General features: G+C 49.7%; 1 protein-coding gene across 6 annotated transcripts in view; it reads left to right on the top strand.

The window, feature by feature from the left end:
* tp63 (tumor protein p63) overlaps positions 1–25,384 on the top strand; it is a gene marked incomplete at both ends in the record, with an annotated part of 38,019 nt that overhangs the window by 9,936 nt on the left and 2,699 nt on the right. For 2 of the 6 annotated variants that reach the window (XM_084445143.1, XM_084445141.1), the window contains 9 exons: positions 3,913–3,954; positions 9,409–9,666; positions 18,063–18,249; positions 18,376–18,491; positions 18,919–19,028; positions 19,147–19,271; positions 20,177–20,259; positions 20,587–20,711; positions 24,687–24,832. In XM_084445143.1, the coding sequence (XP_084301269.1) occupies positions 3,913–3,954; positions 9,409–9,666; positions 18,063–18,249; positions 18,376–18,491; positions 18,919–19,028; positions 19,147–19,271; positions 20,177–20,259; positions 20,587–20,711; positions 24,687–24,832 (1,192 nt within the window). Of the gene's footprint in view, positions 1–3,912; positions 3,955–9,408; positions 9,667–18,062; positions 18,250–18,375; positions 18,492–18,918; positions 19,029–19,146; positions 19,284–20,176; positions 20,260–20,586; positions 20,712–24,632; positions 24,833–25,384 lie in introns of those variants that run through there. The other 4 variants (XM_084445142.1, XM_084445140.1, XM_084445139.1 and 1 more) reach the window with 4 other exon arrangements.

Below are 25,384 nucleotides of genomic sequence, written 5' to 3'. Positions count from 1 at the left end.
ATCTATGGAGCTAAGTTAAGAGATCCCCCCCCCCCCTGTGTGTAAAAGACTAATCTGGAGAATTGGAGGATTAGCCAGAAAGGGGACTCTAGAGGGAAAGCCCCTATTGCCCCTATTTCAGACCCACTGCTTTTTGAAGCTCTACTCACAGTATTAGGCCCAGATCCACCCCACTGCTCTTGGCTGGCACACCTGGTTCAGTTGAAATACCTCGGCAAGTGGGCTGGGCACACCCCTTAGAAGGAACTGGGGACACTGTCTCACTGAGTTTTGGTAGAAATAGGACCGCATGTTTAGAGGACCAGGGTGACCAGGGTGACCTGAGCCTGAATACTAGAGGAGAGCAGACCAAAACAGGATGTAGAAATCTCAACCTCAATTATGTTGTAAAAGACTACCTCATCATGTTCACTAGTGGCAGGTGTTGACTTTTTAGTGCTAACATTGGTTTGGGGAATCCACACTCTCTAAGACCATTTCAACAGAGAGTGCAGTACGTATGCACACTGCTAGAACGGAAGACGACACCAATGTTGTGTTGTTGACAGAGCGTGACAGTCCACCTCAACAGCACCTTGTCAGTATTTGGTAGCAGGCGACTGTGCTGAGGCGCTGGGGAAGTGTCACTCCAGGATGTGTCAGATGTGGCCTTTCTCCGTAGCGCGGCTAGCGTCGGCCAGCGCCGACAGAAGCTCTCAGTGTTCAGGGCAGGTGTCTCTCGTGCACCCGCAGTCTGACACACGATACCCAGGACTAATCCCAACAGACTTAAGGAAGAGGCTCTCAAAGGGACAAACGGAGCAAAGCCTCTTTTGTCTGGAGCCCCCCAGGACCCCCAGAGTTTGACCCACATCCTGACAGCACTAGACCTCTCTTCCTCTCTGGTCCGGGCCCACCTCTGGAGCTCAGCACTCTTTTACCTTCAGACCTGGCATAAATCATACTCCCCCCCCCCCCCCCACCCCCACAAAGGTGAAATATGTGCAATCATTCACATTTGTACATGCCCAGATCACAGATCGGGCTCCTCACACCGGGCACCGTACGTATCAGGTTTGATGCAGTCAGTCAGGGAGAGACAGGATCAGATGTTCGGGGGTGGTGTTGCCGTGCCTACTGAGAGTGTTTCACAAGGCGCGGATGATGAATTGGGTGCGTGCAACTCAGGGGGCATTTCAACATTAGACATTCCCACAGCAAAGCCATATCTGGTGTTGGACTGAATAGTTTATCAGCCAGTAGTATCCCAAACTGTGATTCACAGCTCTAAGCTAACTCCACTGCCCGTCAGCTGACTTTTCCGATGCAATCAAGAATGTGTTTGGTTTGCGGTTACGTGCCTACCACGTTTGATGCAACTTGAGCCTCAATCACTGGCCTTAGCCTTTTGCCAAATAGCCAAATGGGACATTTAATTATGTAGTATTTAATTGAATTTATAGTCTTTGTTTCACACCAATAACATATTTTGTTTCACGGATAATAGTGTATTATAGACAGAAGCACCCTGAGGCCGGGCTCAGTGAAGGGATTTCACCCCCCTGTCACCACAGCCTATGCTGGGATTTGAGATTATTGGGTGGGTCAGGTTTTGTGCTTCAGTACTTTGGTGTCACCCATGGCACCTGAGCGAGTAAACTTTAATGAGCCCCTGTTCTTTATTGACCGAAATGTCAACTGTAAATACTTTGACCTATGACTAGTGCTGATGCTTATGACTGATTACATAGATTATGTGGATGTAGTAGTCTAGTTGTCAGACTTATTTTCTACTCATATAGCATGTGGTTTCCACAAATGACTGGAATCTAGGATTGTACCAGGATTATGGAATATGTCACCAGCAAATTAAGTTTGCTTTTGAACCTCAGGTTGCTCCCTGACTTGGAATGACTATGGTATGCATTTTTTGTCAGCTTTAAAAAAAAAAAAAAAAAAGATCTTTGAGTTTCAATCATTGAAATTTGTGCTTAGATTTGAACAGAATGTTTCTGCGAATACAGGTGTATTCCTACAGCCGTCTGCTTGTCCCCATGCCCGCTGGTCTGTTTTAAAAGCTCTTCCCTGTGGGGACTCACCATAACAATGAGCGCCCTAACCTCTTTTCAGCGCTGCTTCCGATGTTGTTTTAACATAATTAGAAGTTTGTTTAGCTAAGCTAATTATCGCCTTCAAAAGAGGTGAGACCTCGAATGAAGCCACCGTTCTGCTGGCGCCCCTCAGAAGGGCTCTTTCTTTTTAAGTGTTTCATTTGCAGCCTGGCTGACCTGTAAGCTTGGTGCCCCTGGGCCTGGGCCAGGGTGTGGCCGCTGATTGGAGTCGTGACTCCAGGTCACAGAGTTGTTCTGAGTTTAGTGACAGCTTTCAAAGCATGCTGGCCAGGGGGCCAGAGTTTCCCCTCTAGCCCTGGGGGCAGTCATACCGTTTTACACCCACCCTGTTGGCCTGCCTGCCCCCTCGCCACCAACCACTCCTCATCTACGTAGCGTTGACTCTAATGTTTGCCTCTGCAGCCTCGTCTGCTCTGCAGGAAGGTGGGTATATTTTTGTAACTGTTATCCAGGCTTCAGAGTTTCATGAAAAAAACTGTGCTATGGAAATTTTTATCTGATTTTCATCTGTTTGTCAGAGCTAATCCTAACACCTAGGTCATACTGAAAATGAAAATGTAAATTAGAGACAGTTTCAAGACTACTACAGTGGATCAAAGCGAAGAGTCTGACATGACTGTCTGTCTGAAAATACATAGTAGTTTAATTGCTCTCCCCTTTGTGGCAGCTCTCACATTTCATGCATTTTTCCATGCTTTATCAGACCCAATTCATCTTCATATTACCCAAGTCTTGATTCATTTACCTTCATACCCAAGCCTTGATTCAGTTCTCAGGCTCAGGGGATGGTTCTCATTCAGGAGCAGACACAGCCTCCGTGCTGTCTGACTGACTTTTCCCTTCAAGTCTCACAGGCAGCTCTGGGGAAGCTAATGAGAGCGTTACCTCTGTCTAAACAACATGCATGCTTTCACAACAGATCTACACCATCATCTCTGATAGATACAAGCTATCTACAGGAGTCGTATTGTGCTGCTGGGGGCCTCTGTAGTGGGACTTGTGTTGGGGGTGCGAAGAGCTTAATTCATATGCTAACTACCAAAGTAGATGACGTTTTCCCAGACCTACCAAAGAAACCAGACTCCTTACCTTGGGGATGGCCGGACCAGATTAGCTGTAGTCATCACCTCTTTAATCCTTTCGTCCTTAATTGTCAGTGGGACTTAAACGTCTTTAATTTTAAGCTTTTATATTTCGCAAATCGTTTGTTATTTACTGTAATTGGCCTGCCTTGGAGATTCAGTGTTTTGTTTCTTGATATCCTTTAGGATATACGAACTTCTCTACCTAGAACCTCTCTGATAAGATAAAAGTCATTTGTTACAAGTAGATCTCTCCAGGGTGCACATGAAACAAGATAGGAATGTCTTAATCACACAAATACTCATGGCTGCACGATAATGTTCCTTTGCAACTTCTCAGACTGTTGCGAATTAAACATGTGCTTCTTGGGTACATCTCAGATTTAGGCGAAAAGCATATCCCAGTTGAATATGTGTGTCAGTCTGTAAGGCTTTAACGCATCGGAGATCTCTGCAGAGGCAGGGAGGACGAGGACGAGCAGACTGTGCTTCTTCAGGAGATGGGTGTGGACTCAGGTAGGCCAGGTAGCACTGTAGACCCCTCCCCTCTCTCCCTCGGTATATAGGCCATTCCCTTAGAATCCTATAGAGACTTCTGCTTGTCCCGTTTGCATCTCTATTCCACGACACTCTTTTAGAGTTAACTGGGGAAAAAGAGGTGTAGAATCCTGGAGCCAGTGGAGCAAACAGCGGCAGCACTGCTCAACCTCAGCGCCAACATGTTGTACCTGGAGACGGGGACGCCAGCGTCCTACAGTGAGGTAAGCTGGGCCCGGGAGGAGCTCCCTCCTCGGGGTGTCCAGGTAACGGACCCGGTCACCTCGGCTGGTTCCTAAGAGCTCCATGGGTCAGATGGGAGGACAACATTAAGGGAGAATCAAGCACTAACGGGCCTCCAACGTAGGCTCATTTTAAAGTGTCTCTTTATTTTAAAGTGCTGTTTTATTTTCTCGTTTCAGTCTGACATTCATTTGGTCTGTGTTTATAGGCTCCTGACCTAAATAGTGAGTGGTAAAAGGACGCAAGCCCCTGAATACGCTTTCTTAGCTAGCCTAAATAAAAAGGACTTTTTGTAGATCAGTGTGCGTCTCTCTCTCGTCAGATTTGAACAAGCAACTCAGACAACGGTGAATAACGGTCATGTTTTGGCGCTAGATTTCTCTTTATTTGTGTTTCGATTCAGTGACATTGTGTGTGTTTGTGTGTGGGACGGTCTGGTTGTGTGTGTGGGGGGGGAATGTAAACACCTGGTCTGTTTTCTCGAATGGGACAGCGTTATGAAATGGCCGCTGTCTATCCTGGCGTTAGGCCATGAGTCGCTGTGGCTGCTGTGATTTAACTTGACTCGGTTTTCGCACGCTTACAGTAAAACTGTAAAGTGGTATTATTGTTAGGAACTGACCATGTTTAGGCCATCGTGTGTCGTAGTGTAGAAACAGTGTGTGTTTCCCAAGTTTCTCCAGTGTACACGCTGGGGATTGACTGCAGTTTTATTTGCATGAACGAGAGGTTTTGATTTGAAAAAAGTGCACTGAAGACGAAATGGCACACAATCCTGCTCTCGGCCTACCTGCTACTACAGGTTTACATGACATGGGTTTTTGTTCATGGCTTCTTGCATTGCTTTATTTCTTCCTGTGTGAATTTGATAACTTCAACATTTTTTGAATGTGCTCATCATATAGGCCCAGACCTGCTTTGTCATTTTGAACTGTCTGGCCATATCACTGAACAGAGCAAGATTACTTAAGATTACTGTAAAATTAATTTGTTTATTCTCTTAAGACAATCCAATGTCGGCCCCTACATTTTGAATGCTTCCCGTTTCCTTCTTAGATAGATGCTTAGTGTAGAAGCAGACAGATTTGTCTGTTTGTTGTCCAGAGCTCCACCATTCAGCTGTCAGCTGGTGGTGAGTCTTGGTTCTTCCCTGCCTTGCTGGCCTGGGACAGGGCTGCTGTCAACACACTCCTCAGTCCCTGAGCTGAGGGCAACCAAGTGTTTCCCCTGAGCCCCCTTCCCTAAGCGATCAGAACCGGGGGGGTCAGATATCCGCTGGTGTTCAGCTTTGTTTTTACACACTCAGCTTTGACTCTGAAATGTTCGGCTGTTAAAAGAGGCGTTATTGTAGACCGTGTCCATTTTCTTTTGAAGTGGAGGTATTCCACCTTCCACCACAGAATCACAGAAAAAAGGTGAAAAGTTAAAGATTTTCTATCTTGTCATCAAACATGCCATTCTGTCCAAAGAACTGTGATGGTCTCTCAGATTGCAGGTTGCAGATTGGCCAGGCTGATAGCAGGTGTGTCAGGTCACTGTCTTTAAGCTCCTGAGCATGGGGGTCCCTGAGTGGTGTCCACCTGACCCCCCCCCCCCCCCCTGAGCGAGAGGTATCAGGTAACCCCTCCGCCCACTCCAGTCTCTCTGGGGAGCCATCAGAATGCAGCCGGCCAGGCGCTGTTGTTTATTGAAGGGGTCGTAATTGCTTTAATGATGTGTTGATGTAGATGCAATCACCTGCTCTGCCCACCCCAGCAGGTATGAGGTGCAGATAGCCCCCCACCCTCACCCCCCCCCCCACCCCCCCCGCTCCACCGACACCCCTCCCCCAGCGGTGATGTTAATGGAGCTCCCTCCCCTGTGGTCACTCGTCACCCCGCCCCACCCCAGCCCCAGATGCTGTTTCAGGCCGGCCCAGGGTACACAGACCAGGTCACCGGAGACAGAGGAATGGGAGCTATTCCTCCCTCAGGCCAGATCTGCTCTGGTTCCTGCCATTTATTGGCAGTTCAAAGACCCGGCTTGATCAATTATCCCCACACGCCCCTTTGGTGACGCCACCCAGAGGAGGAGGAGGGAGATGGCATGTTCTGTAGATTTATCAATCGACCAGGCATCACCGTTCTCACGCCGCCGACCGTCCCCACAGTTACGCACGCCAGTCCCCAAACCTCATCTGTGAACTGGCAGCAAATGGAATTCAGACAATTCAAAGTATGTGATATGTTCATATGATAATATGCCAAACCAAACGATACCAAACACTCAATTTAGATTCCAGCATCGATAATGACCTTTGGGTGATGGGCTGCCATTTGTATTCCAGACCTCCCAGACATGCACTTGGCATAATCGAGATTCCTCCAACGGAATCAACAGGCTATCGCTCTGAAGGTCAACCTTCTCTTTTTCCCATGGGGCCTGTTCTGCTTACCCCAGCGTCTGCCGTAGACAAAGCAATGCTGGGAGGCTTGGGAACACACACAACCTCTCACCGGCTTTATGGCTGGCGTGGATGTCAGGCCTAGTTGATTTACCGTGTTACTCTGCTTAGCATCCTGACATCCCATAGGGCCTGCGCCCTGAGCTGGCTATTAAAGAGAGGTATTTTTAAGAGCAGCTAAAGTGGCTATTAAACGGCTGCTGTATTACAGTGGAATAAGATCTGATAAAGACGAAGAGCTTCAGAACCCCCCCCCTCCCCCCCTCCTCCTCATCCGGGCAGCTTCCACTCAATTAAACACTCAAGACTGGTGAGTTGGGCTGAACGTTTCGCCGTTGTGGAATTCCCTCCTCCCCCCCCTTGATCTGTGCCTCGCTCTGCGTCCTTGATCTCTAAATTCACCCCGCGTGATAAGAGGAGGGAGCAGACCGCTGAAGGACTTAACATCCCACGCGCGCTCGGCGTCTCACGGCTGGCTTTGAAGTACGGTCTGTGGTCGCTGGCCGGCGGCAGCCTCTCCAGTAGAGTCCAACATTCGACCACAATAACGAGAGCCTGTCACGTCCACGTCAGCAGACACCAGCATCAGACAGGAGGAGGAGGAGGAGGAGGCAGTGTGTGATTGACTGAGAGAGCGCCAGTACAGCTGTGTTGGAGAGGGAGGCGTTTATTACACAACAGCCCTACAGACCCCTGGTTAAGTGATAGCACAGGCTCTGACTCATCGCGCGCGGGAAGTGACTGTCTAAACAGGAAGTGCTGCGTCACAGCAGTGCGTTACCTGTACGGTTTCCTGTTATTGAAGACTTTCTGTGCTGTATGGTTATTGCGTAAGTCTTGGGGGGAGAGCTCTGACGTTGTTTGGTTTTACTGCCTCTTTGAGGGTATTTGTCACGTCTGGGTAGATTCTTCTCAGTTGAACCAAGCTTCTTAAACCTCATCTTCCACGCACCTCCGTGTCTACGCCTCAAATTAAAACAGAGGAATAACAAGCTTGAGTGGTTCGCATTGGAGGCCAATCAGGCGCAGCCAGGCCGGGGAAGCCCCCCGCCCCCTCCAGTGTCTCCTGTCAGAGATCAGACACGGCGGCCAGCTCTACGGCCCTCCCAGTCTGAAGGGCTCCATAATGCTCTAATCACTCCATTGTGAGGGAGCGTGTGTCTGACAGAGCCCCTCCCCTCGTAGAGGCTGCAGGGATATGCACCCGTGTGGAGTTATCTTTCCTGTGTGTGTGTGTGTGTGTGTGTGTGTGTGTGTGTGTGTGTGTGTGTGTGTGTGTGAGTTCCATTCACAATACACTCATCTTCCCACACCTGCCTGCCTGGCGCATTGTTCCCCCAGACAGGTCCTTAAAAGCCCCAGTGTCATTGTTTCCGGGGGGGTGAGTAGACTCGTGGCACACACAAACGCTGACCCTTATCCAAAAGCAACACAAAGCAGAGTACCCTGTGGCGCTTTCTGCGGAGGTATGCTGAGGTCGGCCACAGTTGACCTCTCTCAGGTGCTGTGTGTGTGTGTGTGTGTGTGTGTGTGTGTGTGTGTGTGTGTGTGTGTGTGTGTGTGTGTGTGTGTGTGTGCGTGCGTGCGTGTGTGTGTGTGTGTGTATGTGTGTGTGTTTTTGTGTGTGTGCGTATAGCTCTGTAGATGTGCTAAATGATTCACCGTGAGTTGTCATACGTGTCTTGAGATGAGAAGGAATATGTAGTGTGTAGTGTGTAGTGTAGTAATGTAGTGTCACCTGGCACTCAGAGGAGCACCTGGCGATGGGCGTGAGCTGGACAGCTGTGGCTGACCGTGCCTGAAATAAACAAGGGGCCTCCGAAACAGATTAATGGCCACACAGCCATGGCACCTAGTCCAGGAATGTGCCGTTTATAAATGGAACGGAATGGAGCGAAGGGCCCACCGACCGGGGCAGGAAGGGGCTGGCTAAGGTCCAGGCGCATTCTCCCTCCTCTCCAGAGGCGGACATTTTAAACTCCTCTCTTCCTGTCTGGACGGCAGGGAAGACAGTGGGTTTGGCTCTGACACCAAGGACCCTAACTGTGACTCACCTAACTTTGAAAGAAAAGCCGGTTTTCGCCAAGCGCTGTGCTCTGCTCGTTAAATCACCCGGAGTCATCAAAATCAGGAGGCATGGCGTGTCTGGTGTCGTTTTCAGGAATGGAAGTAGACCGTGAAGATAAGAGGAGGGGTTTCTGATACTTTCTGTTTGCTGGAAATGTTCATGGCTGTGAGAGGGACTCTCATGTTTTCAACTAGACTTTGATCTAATTCACAGGAACGGGTAGAGCATTTCTGACAACTGAATGTGAAATGCTGAATGTGAAAACTGAACATACTGAATGCAAGTCTCATAGCATTGAGTTCAGTAATCGCTTGAATAAATCATTCTTAAAATGTAAGTGGATGTTTGCTGATATGTTGTAAGTTTGCTAATAATCTCATGCAGTAGATGATCACACACAGCCCAGCCCTCCATATTGATACAGTATACTGACCTCAGTGACCTTTCACTCAGTTGAGGACCTGACCCCTCTCACCTTACCTTATTCAAATACAAGAGTTTGTCAAGCATTAGCTCTTGTAAGACAACACAAGCTACTAGAAAAGTAGAAATAAAGTAGTGCTGTCTGCCTGAAGGCCGGCCTCTCAGTCATACTGACACTTTGATCGACCTCTCTCTTATCCAGTCAACAGTCACGTTAGATTAATGTCCTCAAACATTCCTCAGTATGTGACACAAAGAGGTCTGTGTCCCCAGAATGCTTTAGACTAATAAATTTATCACCCTAATCTTCCACCTTGAATTATGCGTGTATATCTATGCTTCCAGACTGAAACACTGTATCATTCTCCTGTTATGAGTCATTGGTAGACGAGACATTCTTTTGTTGATGTTTTCCCTCATCTTTCCCGTCTCTCTCTCTCCCTCTCTCTCTCTCTCTCTCTCTCTCTCTCTCTCTCTCTCTCTCTCTCTCTCCCTCCCCAGTCACAGTACACAAACCTGGGGCTCCTGAACAGCATGGATCAGAACATCCAAAATGGCGGCTCCACCTCCACCAGCCCCTACAACAACGACCATGCGCAGAACAGCGTGACGGCCCCCTCCCCCTACGCCCAGCCCAGCTCCACCTTCGACGCCCTGTCTCCCTCCCCGGCCATCCCCTCCAACACAGACTACGCCGGACCACACACCTTCGACGTGTCCTTCCAGCAGTCCAGCACGGCCAAGTCCGCCACCTGGACGGTAGGACAGCCGCATTCGGTCACACGTCATGTTTTAAGCCTCTCAACAGGGTTTCACATTTTCGATTAAACACTGGATGAGCATTATGCGAACAGAGCTTGGTAGGGAATTGTAAAACCCTAATGGCTTGGGCTTGGTAGGGAATCGTAAAGCCCTCATGACATAGCCTGAGTCTAACATACAGGTCTATGTGCCTGAGGACAAACTGTGAGTTTATGAGCTCGATAAGCAGATGTTGAGTCATAGATTTATGGGCCAGCTGGATCACCTACAGTACTGGGGGGTCATCATACAATATCATGGCATTTTCCTGGGGTTCAGGTTTAGGAGATGTGTCCCTACGATAACATCGAGACGATCTGTCCCTCAGGCCGTTTAGTGATGTACACACACTGTCTAAAATGTCCGCTGTTACACAATTACACCTGGTGGGGAAAAAAAAAATCCCTTAGTAGCACATAGTGAACCTCAGGCCTTTTCCCTCAGACTCTCACCTTTACAGCTCAGTCTCTGTAGGGAGAGACACTTTGAAACCAGCAGGGTGTTAGGCTACATACTCTTACCACATACTGTAAGCGTCAACTACATAGTCAGCATGTTGCACAATGCCTATTGTTCTCTCACACTTTATTTACACAATCATATCTTTGTAAACGCAGTCTTTGCATCCATATTTACAGCTCTATTATATGTCTGTAAGCACAGTCTTTGCATCCATTTAGAAGCGTTGTATCTTCCAGCGGGCAAAGAGGATTCATTCAAAAACATCAAAACGTGTTCTCCCCCCATCCGCCTGACTACCCGCTAGTCTCCACCTCATACACACCTCAGGTCATCATCAACTGAACTTCAGTATGTTGTTGCTCATAGAAGAAAACAGGTCTAACGAAGCAGTCTAGATCTGTGTGTGTGTGCGTGTGTGTGTGTGTGTGCGCGTGTGTGCATGCTATATGCAACTGTGTTATGGCTCAGTAAGCCGACACAACCAGCTCTGCTTGCTGTGTCATTATAGGTGACGGGGCTAAAGGACAGCTGTTGCATCAGAGCCTCACCTGTCCTCTGTGTTTACTGATCTCCTGCGCAGCGCAGGCGCCGGCCTCCGCAGCCTGCGACACGCAGCGCCGTCGCAAATAATCCAATCAAAGTGCCCGCCTGCCGGTCGGCGCTGCTAAACGTCGGTGCGCGTGCCACCGGCAGAGGGAGTTGTCGGCCAGGCCCGGTGTGCGTGGCGTTGGTGTTTTTCATGGGGGGGGGGGGTTCATACTCATGTCGATTGTTTCGGTTTGTGTAGGCCGGCTTCAACGGCTCCTCTCTGTTGGGAGACCTTGATTTCCAGTCAGAGCTATGTAGACAGATCTGTCATGTGCCAAGTCGTTCTGGTGCACGTATAGATGTTTTGCCATTATACTCAGCAAGCCATCAGTTCCAGACTTGGCAGAGGAGTCTGGAAAAACCTGTGGGGCTCATTCCATCAAATTCCACTGTAACGCAGTCAGGGTGAACAGGCGGGACGACAGGGCGTATTTAGGGCGATCTCACCGTGCTCATTGGCTCACCCAGAGTGTGGGATAGTGACATTTACCCAATTCCCACAACGCCTCGCTCATCCCTCTCATTTGCGCAGTCCAAAAAACAAAAGTGTCTGTCAAGATGTGCAATTGTGTGCAAAGAAGGACTGGCCACGCCCCTGAGCTTGGACTGGTTCAGGACTCGCCAGCAGCCGTAAACACACCACACCAGGAGAAGGACAGGGTGTTTACACTCTCCTATGCCCTGATGCAAGATGGGTTTGCTAGTTGGGTTAGTTTGACTTCAATTTGGGGGATTAAGGGGAATGACTCTGGTGTTTGGGCTTATTAACCCAACGATAGGCCTCATGTAGGTGTAGGTGATCAAGTCTGAATTATCGTGCAACTTGCATTCAGCCGTGCCATGCACACAGCAAAGGTTTATACACTTTGCAGTTATTGTTAGCCATGATGACACAGATTTTCTCTCATTCATAACTTACAATTGGGTTAATGGTAGGTGGCGAGACATCCCATAATACCTCAGCGAGAGAACGGCGGTAACACAGGCACCCTAATCAGACAGAGAGAGTTGTGACGGCGGTGTGGGTGTGGCCTCAGTCTGACTCAGGCCCCTCCATCTGATCGGAGAGCAGAGGATCTGGCCCCTAAGCCGTCCTAATCCAGGCGGAATGGCCCCGTCGCTGGGCTGATGGGCCCTTGGCGGGCAGCCAGCGCAGACGTCACCACAGCGGCTTTAACCCTGCCCATGCATCTGATCTGTTAATGCCCGTCTTTTTTGAAGGCCTGTGGGATTCTCCGCAGGGGGGAATTAGTGCAGTGTGTACCTGTGCTTTTTGATGACTGTTCTTATGGAGACACGCCTAATCCCCGAACCCCACACCTTAACCTCTTCCTGTCTGCGAGGAGGGACGCCCGTGACACACGCACGCACATAAGAGCTGCACGTCAACATTTCCCAGCACTGACCGCCCCCCCCCCCCCCCACCCCCCCGCCCCCCCCTGGGTCTCTTATCTGAAAACGTCTGCGATGATGAACTTCTTCTTCATCTTGTGGTGAAAGAAATGCCTGTGAGTGTGTGTATAGAGCTAGCTATCCAGCTCTGTTCCTCCCCCCCCCCGCCCTCTGCTATACTAATGGAGTGTCACCAATAAGGCAGTCATTGTGACCTACTGGGGGCCTCATTGTAAGGTTGGACAGCGGTAGAGTTTGTCTGGTGTATTGCCTGCCACCAGGCCGTGTTCAGAGAGGAGGAGTGTCATGGTTTTAGAGCATGGCGGGGAGGGGATTACTGTAATGGATTGAGGGCCTGTAGATAATACTTGTGTAAATACCGTGTGCCTCTCCGCTGAACCCCGTGCTCTCTGGGGCTGAGCTCTGTCTTTTGGAGGGAGTTAAGCTCGACGACACAAGACGACGACAAAAGGCAGCAGAGACTCGCATTGCGCCGCGGGAGGAGGAGGTCCCTCGAACGCTCAAAGAGAAGAGTGTTCCAACGAAAGGAGGCAAGACGCAGCTTGCCCCTGGAACATCTGCGGGCTCGTCCCACGCCTCCCGAGATGGGGCCGAGACTTGTTTGTGTCAAGGAGCCTGTCAGGACTCGCCCGTCACAGAGACGCCAGCCCTGGAACCTACAGCTGGGGAAAATATAGCAGGGATAGACGCAGGGAAAAAAAGAAGAAGAAGAAAAAGCCAGAGCTGAAAAGATTTTGCGATAGGGAAATGATTACTCAATGAGGGGACTTAAAGAAGGCCAAATTTAAAACCGGTTTATTATGTGCTTTGTGTTTTTATTCCTTAGAACAGTAGAAGATTACCTGTGCCACGTAACAGTTATAGCACAGTTATAGAGAGAAAAGAGAGAGAGAGAGAAGAAAGAGGTGGATTGGATGTGATTCAAAGGCGCCTCATTAGTCTGTCACCATAGGGAGATCAGCATAAACTGGCGAAGACCTCACACATAAAGTCATTGTGATTGAAGGTTGAACATCCAATAATACCAATAATACCGTCAACATTACCCCCCTCCGGCTCTCAGAGCCCTTTGTTTGAACCGCTCCTCGCGCTCACAGCCAGCCTTTGTGCGACACGTGAAAACAGCAGACGTGTTAAAAGCGTGGAAGGGAAACGCTTTGGCAGTGCTCAGGGCGTCTGTGGAAGGCGCAGGGGAAAACCAGTGTAATTACGCAAAAGCCTGTCACCTTTCTTCTCAGCCGGGGATCTCATCTTCAAACCGTGTAATTTAATCCCACAGAGCAGGAAAAATAAAACACCAACTTTTTTTTAATCTGAGGAAACCGTAGGCCTAATCCTGAAATTGTGATATCACCGAAGGAGGGTCGACTCCATGGAAACTGGAGTCGTCTCGACATAACATAACATTCTCCGTTGTAATAGTAGGCCTAAAGTACATTCTTTCCAAGGTAGCTGACAGAGTGGCAACCAGCGAGGGGATTGGGATGGTGTAGCCAGGTGAAGATGAGGCTAATCCCTGGAGTGACAGATGCTTATCTCAGGTCACCTTAACAGGGCCTGCTATATAAACATGGAGTCACTTGAGTACACCTCCGTCCCCCGCCATCTCTCGCCAGGTGTCGGCCGAACGCCTGGTCTGTGCCACCATCGCAGAAAGACAGGAAATGCCAACATCCCATCCAGAGAGAGGGATTGGGAAACGCGATGAAAGACGGCAGGAGACTGTGAGGGGAGGTTTTGAGAGGATTGTGATTTTAGACTGGAGAGATTTCTCCCTCCTCAATTCTTCTCTATCATTTCGCCTCCCGGAGAAGCAGGTGTTTATCCTCCCATGGAGAGGAAGGAGAGAACGAAACGAGGAAAAAAAAGTATTTTGCATTTTTTCCCCTGGAATCGGACAGGTTTGGGAGAAGCTCAGGGCATGATTCTACATGTCAGGTATGAAGAGGACAAGACCAGAGGCGCCAAACAGCGCTTGTTCAGACCCAGGGTCTGTCAGGACATGACTGCTGCCTGCGCCCGCAGCGCCTGTCACCGTGAAAGGAACGTTACAGCTGTGGGCCTGTCGAGACCCGCGTTGCTGTGGAAGTGTGTGTGTGTGTGTGTGCGTGCGTGCGTGTGTGTGTTTTGTGCGTCGAAGCGCCTCATCTGGAAGAGAGTGAGAGCAGAGCACATGCATGTTCACCTTCAAATGTGAACGCAAACAACCACGGCTTCTCTGTGTAACATGGCGTCGGACTCTGGAGCCCCTTGAGATACCGCAGGGTGTCGGCTGAGATACTCTGGCTCTTTTGAGCAGCAGCAGATGGAAGCAGACGGTAACGTCGTGTGCTGGACAGGCGGGGTGTACTGACGTTGTTAGGTGTGGTGGGGACCTTGGGAGCTTTTCAGATATAAGAATCAGAATCAGAAGACATGAATCATAGATGCTTTCCGTTTCCACTTTTCATTTGATGGCTGGTAATGGAAAAATAAAAACTTATCCACACACACACACACAGAATCTCTTTGTATTCAGTACTGTCCTGTTGTCCTGTCCTGTGACTTCTTGTCAAGCCAGCATATCTGAGCTAACTACTGTAGAGAGTATTGTATATGGATATAGTATTGTATATTCTATATACTGTAGAGGGTCCGGCCTCCTCCACCGGCGGAGAACAACGCGTCACGCTACCCTGGTCCTCCCCAAACCGTTAACAGTGTGCTTTCAAATTAAGGTGATTAAGCAGCATTGTGTGCGCTTGCGTGTTCCTCTGGCTGTGTAATTCACATTGTGACCAGTGAATGGCTCATAATTACATGTTAACACCTGTGGACCTCGCCCTGTGTGAGACGCCTGAATCCCATCAGTCACCTGGCTGGCCTCCTCCGCCCAGCCTGCTGTGAGCCAATCACTGCTCCCGTTCTGCTCCCGTTCCTCAGCGCTCGGCAAACACGGCCCCCGACCTGCTCAAAAGTTTGTGGCTCGAGGGCTGGGATGGTTCTCTGGCTGGCACCAGAAGTGTGTGTGTGTGTGTGTGTGTGTGTGTGTGTGTGTGTGTGTGTGCGTGCGTGCGTGCGTGCGTGCGTGCGTGCGTGTGTGTGTGTGCCTGCGTGTGTGTGTGCGTGCCGGTTTTTTGTTGATCTATAGAGTGTGAAACTATAGGATGCATTGTCAGCAGTCTGAAAGCACCTTCTGTTCTGTGTGGATCCTGGCTGGCCCTCCGGAGCTGGCACTGAGGATCCTCTACTTTGATTTGTTTTGGCCCTCAGCTAAATAAAAGGAGTCGTGCAATTTTTCACAGGCATCTCCCTCCCTACCTCCATACCTCCCCCTATGACATTTATCATCCCCCCCTTTCTCTCCCCACCCTCCTTTCTCTCTTTTTTCCACTCTCTCGCCCCCTCTCTTTCTCTCTCTCTCTTTTTCTCTCTTTCTTGCTCTCTCCCCCTCTCTCTCTTGCTTTCTCTCACTCTCTCTCCCCTCTCTCTCCCTCTCTTTTTTTTTCTCTCTCCTCCTCCTTCCCCCCTCCCTTTCTCTCTTTCTTTTTCTCTCTCCCCTCCCCCCCCCGCTCTCCCCCCCTCCTTCCCTCTCTCTTCCCCACCTCATTTATTTGAGTGACAGGGGCGTACGGGGAGTATCAGGTTGGGAGCAAGGAGGCAGCCACGCCGATTCATCTTGTGCGTGTGTGTGTTTTTTAAGAGGACCTTTCAGAATGCTGCTTTGCTTCCAAGCTAGGAACATCTCAATCATTGTGTCGTCATACATGCCCCCAAAGCTGAATTTGTACTCATCTAGATCATCTATGACATCTGTGTGGACAACTGTAGTATTGAGCACAGATATCAAGTAAGAGTGATTGTGAATCTTAAGATGACAGGACCTCTCATTATTTCTAATAGCTGATCAGTTCTGGTTCAGAACTGAAGAGTGCTGTGTGTGTGTGTGTGTGTGTGTGTGTGTGTGTGTGTGTGTGTGTGTGTGTGTGTGTGTGCGTGCGTGTGTATTTGTGTGTGTGTGCGTGCGTGTGCGTGTGTGTGTGTGGAGTGTCCCGAGTGTCCCGAGTTAGTTGCAGATTTTGGTTAACGCCATTACCAGGTCACTCCATATACAGTACTGTATGTGTGTCTGTGTGCATATGTGTGTGTGTTGGTGGTTTTGTGTGTGTGTGTGTGTGTGTGAGAGTATGTGTGCATGTGTGTGTTGGTGGTTTGTGTGTTTTTGTGCATGCATGTGTGTGCACCATGCATGTGTGTTGGTGGTTTGTGTGTGTGTGTGTGTGTGTGTGTGTGTGCGCGTCCTGATGAAAGGGAAGGGTGTGCTGTGTGTGGATTGGTGCAGAGGAGGCATCCCTGCCAACAAGCTTGTGTAATATTAAAAGTCAGCACAGCCACAGACAGCTGCTGGGATGGGCTCCTTCCACTGGAACAAGACTCAATAGAGAAGGAATTTAATGTTACATTGTTCTACATCTCAGCCCTGGGCGATTTTCACTATGTTTTCTTCATTCTGCCTTGTGTTTTTCCATGTCTTTTGCACATGAGGGATTTAGGCCTGTGCCTACCCAGCACCAGAGTCAATAGTTTGTTGACACAGTTGAGTAATGGCTGGGAGAAAGCAATTCACTCTTCTTCTTCTTCTCCTTTTCACGGCGTTCGTTCTGGGCTCCCCGTTCTCCCGGTGCCAGGAAGCAAAGTCTTATCCGTTGCTTGTGGCTTCTTTTGGAACGGTGCTCGGAAAGCGAGCCAGCTTTCGGGCGAAGGGAAGGAAACATCGAGCGTCGACCTCGGATAAGAGGCGCATCCGTCACCGTCGGGTGACTCGAGGCCTTTCCTCCTGTGATGAAACCGGCGGCGTTCCCAGCGGTCAGCAGCGCAGCCCAGTCCGACCGCTGCGGCTCAGTCAGCAAGGCGCCGACCGTGAAGAGGATTACTCTACCGTCCGACCCACAGAGGATATTACTCCACCATCCAACCCACAGAGGATATTACTCCACCATCCAACCCACACTGGCACGTTGGCAACCTGTGTGGGTGTCTGTGTTGGCCAGCAGACGGCAGCACAGTGTGTAGTCTTCTGGTAGATGAAAGAGAGGGCCAGCGTAATTGCTCCTGGAAGGGGGGGGGGGGGGCGTTTAATGGCCCTCCTATCTTCTGAAAGGCCCAGGGGCTCACCAACAGAGCTCAGCTAGGTGTGTCGCATACACACACCCCGAGCACCAAGCCCTCTGATCAACTGTGTGTGTGTGTTTGCATGCGTGTGTGTGTGTTTGTGCGCGCGCGCGTGTGTGTGTGTGTTTATGTGGGTCATAATCACAGGCCTGGCTTGTTTCTGCTCCAGGGGAAAACAGAAGTGCTCTAGTCCAGGCACCAGGTGTTGCAGGAGCCCTTCATCCTATTAAATGTGACTCTAGTTTCGAAGACCAAGGTGTGTTGGTTGTTTGGGCTAATGAGACTACTTTTGTGCAGATGTTCATTTTCTCAGTTGAGAAGACAATTAAGAATACTAGCGTATGTATTTCTCTGTGGTTCCTGTTCCCAGCAGCCAGTTACGATGCCTGTTGGCAGGGGATCATGCCGTTGGTTGATTACTTACTGACTCCTCTTCATCTGCTATGGGACATAAGGCTTCAATGAGGTCTCTCTCAGTCCGTGGAAGCATATTGCGCCTCTCCCCGTGACAGGTTCATCTTTTCCAGCTCCTGGGTCACAGTTCTGTGCCAGCTGGTTTTGGGCCTCCCAGGTTTCCTCTTGTCTGGTGGTGTCCATCTTAAGGCGACGCTCGTGATGCTCCATTGCTCCATTCTCAACGTACTGCCCGGCCATCTCAAAGGTCTGTGCGTGATTCCGTCGGTTGATTACAGGAGCGTAACCCTCGCCCCTCTCCTCTCCTCTCCTCTCTGTCTGAGCAGTACTCCACGGAGCTGAAGAAGCTCTACTGTCAGATCGCCAAGACGTGTCCGATCCAGATCAAGGTCCTGACCAACCCCCCGCAGGGCGCCGTCATCAGGGCCATGCCCGTCTACAAGAAGGCGGAGCACGTCACCGAGGTGGTCAAGCGCTGCCCCAACCACGAACTGAGCCGCGAGTTCAACGACGGTCAGTACCGTCTTCCTGACCCCCCCTTCCCCCCCAAAAAAACATCAAACAACTCATGCTCTAATTTCTGTAGACCAGTACTTGGATGTTTGATAACTGTGCTGCGTGTGCTGTTCTTGTCAACAGGTCAGATAGCTCCGCCCAGCCACCTGATTCGTGTGGAGGGGAACAGCCACGCCCAGTACTTGGAGGACTCCATCACGGGGCGCCAGAGCGTGCTGGTGCCCTACGAGCCCCCTCAGGTGAGTGCCGCCCCCCTCCCCCCATCCCTGTCACCAGCACATCACCCCATGTCACCAACACCCTCCCCCCAGCTCCTCCTCCACCCCCTGGTGACAGACAGCCCCCACCCCGCCACCCTGAACCCGGCTGCCCTCACGTCTTAGCTCGTCACGCCCCCTCACAGCCCCCCACGCTCGCACGCCCTCCATCACTCCCGGCCTGTCAAACCCTGACACTCCGGCAGCTGCTGTCCCAATAAGAGCCCCCCCCCCCCGCCCCCCCTCCCCTCCGCCCGCCACACCTCAGCACACCTCAGCACAGCACGTCGCCCGGCAGCCCGAGACCCCAGACACCCCTCCATCATCTGGAGCGGTCGGGTCCCGTACAGCCTGTCAGTGTCCCCCCCCCCCCCCGTCTGACCGCCGCTGTGTTTACTGTCTCCGCCAGGTCGGCACGGAGTTCACCACCATCCTGTACAACTTCATGTGTAACTCCAGCTGCGTGGGCGGCATGAACCGGCGGCCCATCCTCATCATCGTCACCCTGGAGACCAGAGAGTGAGTCCCCCGCCGCACCAGCGAAGTCGGGATTTCCATATGATCGCCGTTCTGTTCCGTCCTCTGTGTTACTGACCCGCTGCTGCCTGCCCGCCTGTGTCTCTCTGTCGCCCCCCAGTGGTCAGGTCCTGGGCCGCCGCTGCTTCGAGGCCAGGATCTGCGCTTGCCCGGGCCGGGATCGCAAGGCGGACGAGGACAGCATCCGCAAGCAGCACGTGACCGACGGCACAAAGACCAGTGACGGTACGAAGCGCCGTAAGTAGCGCTGGTGGAGGCTGTCGGTGGTGGTCTGACTTCTGGCTGCGAATCCCTTCTCACACGCTCCTTTACGATCACACACACACACACACACACACACCAATACAGACACACACTGCATGTTCCCTCCTGCCCTCTGCTTGTTCTTCCACCCTGTGCTTGCTGGAGCTGAGCTCCTCTGTGAGAGGGTCTCTCATTAGTGACCTTGTCCTCTCTCGTTAGTGACCTTGTCCTCTCTCGTTAGTGACCGTGTCCTCTCTCGTTAGTGACCTTGTCCTCTCTCGTTAGTGACCGTGTCCTCTCTCGTTAGTGACCTTGTCCTCTCTCGTTAGTGACCGTGTCCTCTCTCATTAGTGACCTTGTCCTCTCTCGCTAGTGACCGTGTCCTCTCTCGTTAGTGACCTTGTCCTCTCTCATTAGTGACCGTGACCTCTCTCGTTAGTGACCGTGTCCTCTCTCGTTAGTGACCATGTCCTTTCTCATTATTGACGGTGTCCTCTCTCGTTAATTACCTTGTTCTCTCTCGTTAGTGACCATGTCCTCTCTCGTTAGTGACCATGTCCTCTCTCGTTAGTGACATTGTCCTCTCTCGTTAGTGACCTTGTCCTCTCTCGTTAGTGACCTTGTCCTCTCTCGTTAGTGACCTTGTCCTCTCTCATTAGTGACCTTGTCCTCTCTCATTAGTGACCGTGTCCTCTCTCGTTAGTGACCGCGTCCTCTCTCGTTAGTGACCTTGTCCTCTCTCGTTAGTGACCTTGTCCTCTCTCATTAGTGACCTTGTCCTCTCTCATTAGTGACCGTGTCCTCTCTCGTTAGTGACCGCGTCCTCTCTCGTTAGTGACCGTGTCCTCTCTCGTTAGTGACCGCGTCCTCTCCCCTCCTCCCCCCAGCCTTCCGCCAGGCCTCCCAGGGCATCCAGATGTCCTCCATCAAGAAGAGAAGATCCACAGACGAGGAAGTCTTCTGTCTGCCTGTGAGTGTCTACATCTTCTCTTTCACCCTCCCTCTCTTGTCCATCTAGTTCTCTCTCTCTCCATCTTTCTCTTTCTCTCACGCTGTTTCTCACTCTCCATCTCTTTTTCACACTGTTTCTCTCTGTCTGTCGCTCTCCATCTCTCTCTTTCTCTCTCTCTTTCGCACTCTGTTTTTCCTCTCTCTCTCTCTCTCTCTCTCTCTCTCTCTGTGTCTCTCTTTCACATTCTCTCTCTCCCTGGGATTATCCCAGGGAATGGACATTACACACAGAGCTGATGTATGTACCGCCAGCTGACTCCTGTCTCTCTCTCTCTCTCCCTGACAGATTAAAGGCCGTGAAATCTATGAGATTTTGGTGAAAATCAAAGAGTCTCTGGAGCTCATGCAGTTTCTGCCCCAGCACACTATTGAGTCGTACAGGCAGCAGCAGCAGAACCTCCTGCAGAAACAGTGAGTACCTCACAGTCAGTCAGTCAGTCAGACAGACAGACAGACAGACAGACAGACAGACAGGTTTACCTGGAGCCAACCTGGAGCTGTCTCCACCGGTAGTAGTAGACTCATCTATGGACAGCACCAGCAAGGTCCACCCTCAGCTCAGAATCGCTCGGTTCCTCGTTGCTGTCTCCTCTTAACCAACGCTCTCTCACCTCCTTATCTTTTCTAACTCCAGCTAACTTGGATTGTTTGTTTGTTCTGACTTAGAATGACTTTAGTATGAAAACAGAGGTGCTCCGTATAGACACTATTGTTCTTTTGTTTTTGTTGATTGTGTGTTACCTCAGCCAAGCATGATGGCTTGGTATCGGACTGCTGCATGGCGTTGGCTGTGTAAGGCTGCTTAGCCAGTTCAATAACGAGAGAAGGCCTGTTTTACGTGAATGGAACTGTGCTCTATGGTTAATAAGAATAACTAAGTTCTAACTGAGTGGTTACTAAGAAGAGTGTTGAGTTCTCACTACGCTTGCGCCCCGCTAGCGCCCCCCGGAGGGTGAACCTTGCATTGTGCGTTTCCTAGCTCCTCCTCCCTCCCAGCGTAGGTGGACGTTAGCCAAGCCAGATGAACGGTGACAAATGTTGTGTGGAAGCTAGAGGGACAGACAGGCGAAGCCCCCAGAGACTGGAGGGTACTTCTCTGAGGTGCCTGGCCAGGATCAGCAGCCTGCCTGGCTCACTTCCCACTGGCAAAAAAACAAAAAACTGATTCAGGACATTTTTTCTCCAACATAGTTTGCTGCAACGACTCCCTCTACACGGTTTCTCGCCCCCTCTTTATAAGCTGGGGGAGAAAACGTGGTAACTCTGTAAATGGTAGTTTGACACTGCGACGCCCAGTGATAATTACTGCTTACGTTCTGGTTTCTCATTAAGAAACCGACAGGCAGACTTTACAGTGAGGTAATGCATTTTGCTCTTCAAAGATGAGCGGGTGAATGAGGTGTATCCAGGTACTTCTCTCCCCGGGGCCTCTGGCGGGTGAATGCTGTTGCCAGAAAATGATGTAAGCTATTGGGACATTCAGGCTCAATTAACTTTTCATTCTGCAATAGTTGGCATCCATTTTAGAACTGAACCTCATTTTGAATACTGTGTGGTGAAGCCAAAAACAATTGCGAAGTCAACAAATCTCCATTTGAAGGCTTGCTTTTGCCTCAGGACACATCTGTTCTAGCTTCTGTAATTTGGTTAGTTGTGCGAGTAGACAGACCTTTCTCAGGCCTCTGTAGTTTCTTTGTTCTCATCCTCATCTCATCCATTCTTACCTGCATGCCTGTCCGGTTATCTTCTTCGATTCCTCCTGTTCCTTCATCTGTATTCTTAACCCTCACAGTGATCTTCGTACAGCTTGATGAAATAAAGGTTCTTGCCACCTTTTAAGAGAGTGTCTCTGTCTTTTTTTTCTTCTTGCAAAAGTGCTCTCTTTCTCTTGTGAAATAGGGCTTTTCTATTGTCAAACAGTGCCACCTTGTGGATGTTTAAATAAGCACAGGAGGATACACTGATATGTAGCCCCTGGGGGTTTTCAAACAGATATCCTATTGTGTGCTGTTCCTCTCATTCTTCTTCTCTGTTTAACTAATTAACCCTTTCCTCCGTTTTTCTCTAACACATTTTTTTCTCACGTTTCTAGTCTTATGTTTCACATGTCTCTTCCCCGTTCAGCACTAAGGACTTTGGGTCTTCTCTGGGTTCCTACTCCAAATCCAGCCCTTATTTCTGCCCTCTCTCTCTCTCTCTTTCTCTCTCTCTGTCTGTCTTCTCTCTGCTTCCTTCCTGCAGTCTGCTAAAAGCCCGTCTTCGTAGCGAGCTGCTGGAACCCGTGGTGGGAGAGCAGAGAAGACGCTGCAGTTCTTCCTGAGATGCTGCCTCACATTCCTCCTCCTCAGACCCCACTGGGCCCTCCCCCTACCTCCCTTTCTCCTCCCCCATCTCCCCTGCTACTTCTCTCCTGCGCTCCCTCTCTCTGCGTCTCCCCCCGTCTCTCCCTACCTCCCCACATCCTCTCTTCTGCTGTAATCCTGCTCTGAGGTGTAAACTCTCACATTCTCTTAAGCAGAGGAAGAATTCGCTGCTGCTGCACAATCATGAAATAGAACCTCTCCGTTTCATTGGACTTATCACCAGACTACGCCCAGCCCACGTTCATTAACACACTTATGATTGTAAGTGTAAGTCTAATGAATTAAGAGGTGTCTGCATGCCTGACTTTATTAATCAGAAAAGCCTCTTTGGTAGCATATTATTACTGTACGTTTGATGATGATGATGATGGCGGTCACCATAGGGAAGGCCAGGAGTGGTTTAGACAGGCCTCAGTCATCTCCATGTTGGATTCAGCTTCAAGTCCACCTGCTTGTGTTGCACCGAGGGCGTTGCACATGTATAGTACTGTAGTACATGTATAGTACTGTAGTACATGTATAGTACTGTAGCACATGTAGTACTGTAGTACATGTATAGTACTGTAGTACATGTATAATACTGTAGTACATGTATAGTACTGTAGTACATGTATAATACTGTAGTACATGTATAGTACTGTAGTACATGTATAGTACTGTAGCACATGTAGTACTGTAGTACATGTATAGTACTGTAGTACATGTATAATACTGTAGTACATGTATAGTACTGTAGTACATGTATAATACTGTAGTACATTATAGTACTGTAGTACATGTATAGTACTGTAGCACATGTAGTACTGTAGTACATGTATAGTACTGTAGTACATGTATAATACTGTAGTACATGTATAGTACTGTAGTACATGTATAATACTGTAGTACATGTATAGTACTGTAGCACATGTATAGTACTGTAGCACATGTATAGTACTGTAACTGCCTCTCTTCTGACCCCTTCAGCGTTAAAGGCTGAAGGTGGCCAGGAACCAAGCACTAGTGTTGTTCTAGGGGACTTGTCTAGGCGTACTTACTAGTGTTGTTCTAGGGGACTTGTCTAGGCGTACTTAACTCATTTCTTTTGTCTCTGGAGCTGGACTCAGACCTCAGTTATCTGTATGGATTTGTAAGGGGACTTTATAATTGAGATACCGTTTAATGATGCTGGTCATGTTTTATAAAAGTGTCACTGCAGGACAGTTTGTTTGATTTTTCGATCTATTTTGATTTTTTTTTTTTGTGATTGCCTGAAGAATATTTTTGGCCTTAGATAGAACTGAGAGAAAATGACAAATGTATGCATATACTGTATATGGACAGAGCAGATTCTATTGAGAAGTTGCTTTTGTGAACACTCTGTTTGAGACAGATTGTTGTTGTGATACATGGTGGTTGCACTTTTGTCTGTCAGTATTCAATAAATGTTTTCTCTGCTTTGAACTTCCCTCTTTTCTGTTTTCCTCTTTATCAGTTCTTCATCACTTCTTTTGGGTTCAGGGGCTCTAAACAAGGAACAAGGAACCGAAGCTAAGAAATATCCCAGTCACTGTATATCATAGTTGGGCACACTGGAATGTACTAGGTCTACAACTGATATGCAACACACAGTGTTAGCTCAGACTGCTGAACGTGTTGTGGAAGACATAAGAATTCTGTGGCATTCTGTAGGTTATTTCCAGGGATGTTAGATACATTTTTACAGTTTTGAGTAACTACAGCTACTGTACTTTAAAACCAGCAAAAATGACCCAAACAGTCTCTTCCTTAAACTAATGACTGTTATAAATATGTCCTATTTCAGAAGTTATGAAGGGAGTACACAGTCGTAGTTGAGATATTATTATGTAAAAAGTATTGTAAAAACATACTGCATGACTATTTTCTGATAATGATGTCTTTGTTATTATTGTTGTTGTTGTGTCTCTGTGACCGTGACTAACTGCCAGGCTTATTTTTGTCTTTAAAGATGGGATCTGAGGGGAGATGAGAGTAACGGCGTCTATCCTCCTCTCTGCCCCAGGAGCTCCATGCCTCCCCAACCCTCGTTCGGCTCCAGCTCCCCCCCCCATGGCAAAATCAACAAGCTGCCCTCTGTCAGCCAGCTGATCAACCCCCAGCAGCGCAACACACTCACCCCTTCCAGCATGTCCGTCGGCCTGACTGACAGTAAGTGTGCCCTATTTGTTTCTGCCCCTGTCTGTCTGTCTGTCTGAGGCCTGGTCCCCCCCCATCCGCCCCCTCCGGGCCTATCGTATGACACGCGTCAGAACAGCGGGGCGTGTCTGGGCGTGCGGGAGCCACCGTAAACCGTACACCACACAGCCCCTAGCAGGACGCTTCCTCCTCCCAGAGAACGTGATCCCTGTGGGATCGGCCTCCTCTCCGGACCCGCAGCTTCTGTTCTCATGCATTGTCTGTCCCGTTGAGTAACAACCAGCAGAGACAGACCAACAGCACCACTTCCCTGCCATCACTACCACCACAACCATCACTACCACCCCCACAACAACCATCACTACCACAACCACCACTACAACCATCACTACCACCCCCACAACAACCATCACTACCACAACCACCACCACAACCATCACTACCACCCCCACAACAACCATCACTACCACAACCACCACCACAACCATCACTACCACCCCCACAACAACCATCACTACCACAACCACCACCACAACCATCACTACCACCCCCACAACAACCATC

This window comes from Borostomias antarcticus, assembly GCF_949987555.1.
Source record: "Borostomias antarcticus genome assembly, chromosome: 10".
Taxonomy (NCBI): Eukaryota; Metazoa; Chordata; class Actinopteri; order Stomiiformes; family Stomiidae; genus Borostomias; species Borostomias antarcticus.
The sequence above is the reverse complement of the archived record's forward strand: the minus strand, read 5'-3'. Positions and strand labels throughout refer to the sequence as shown.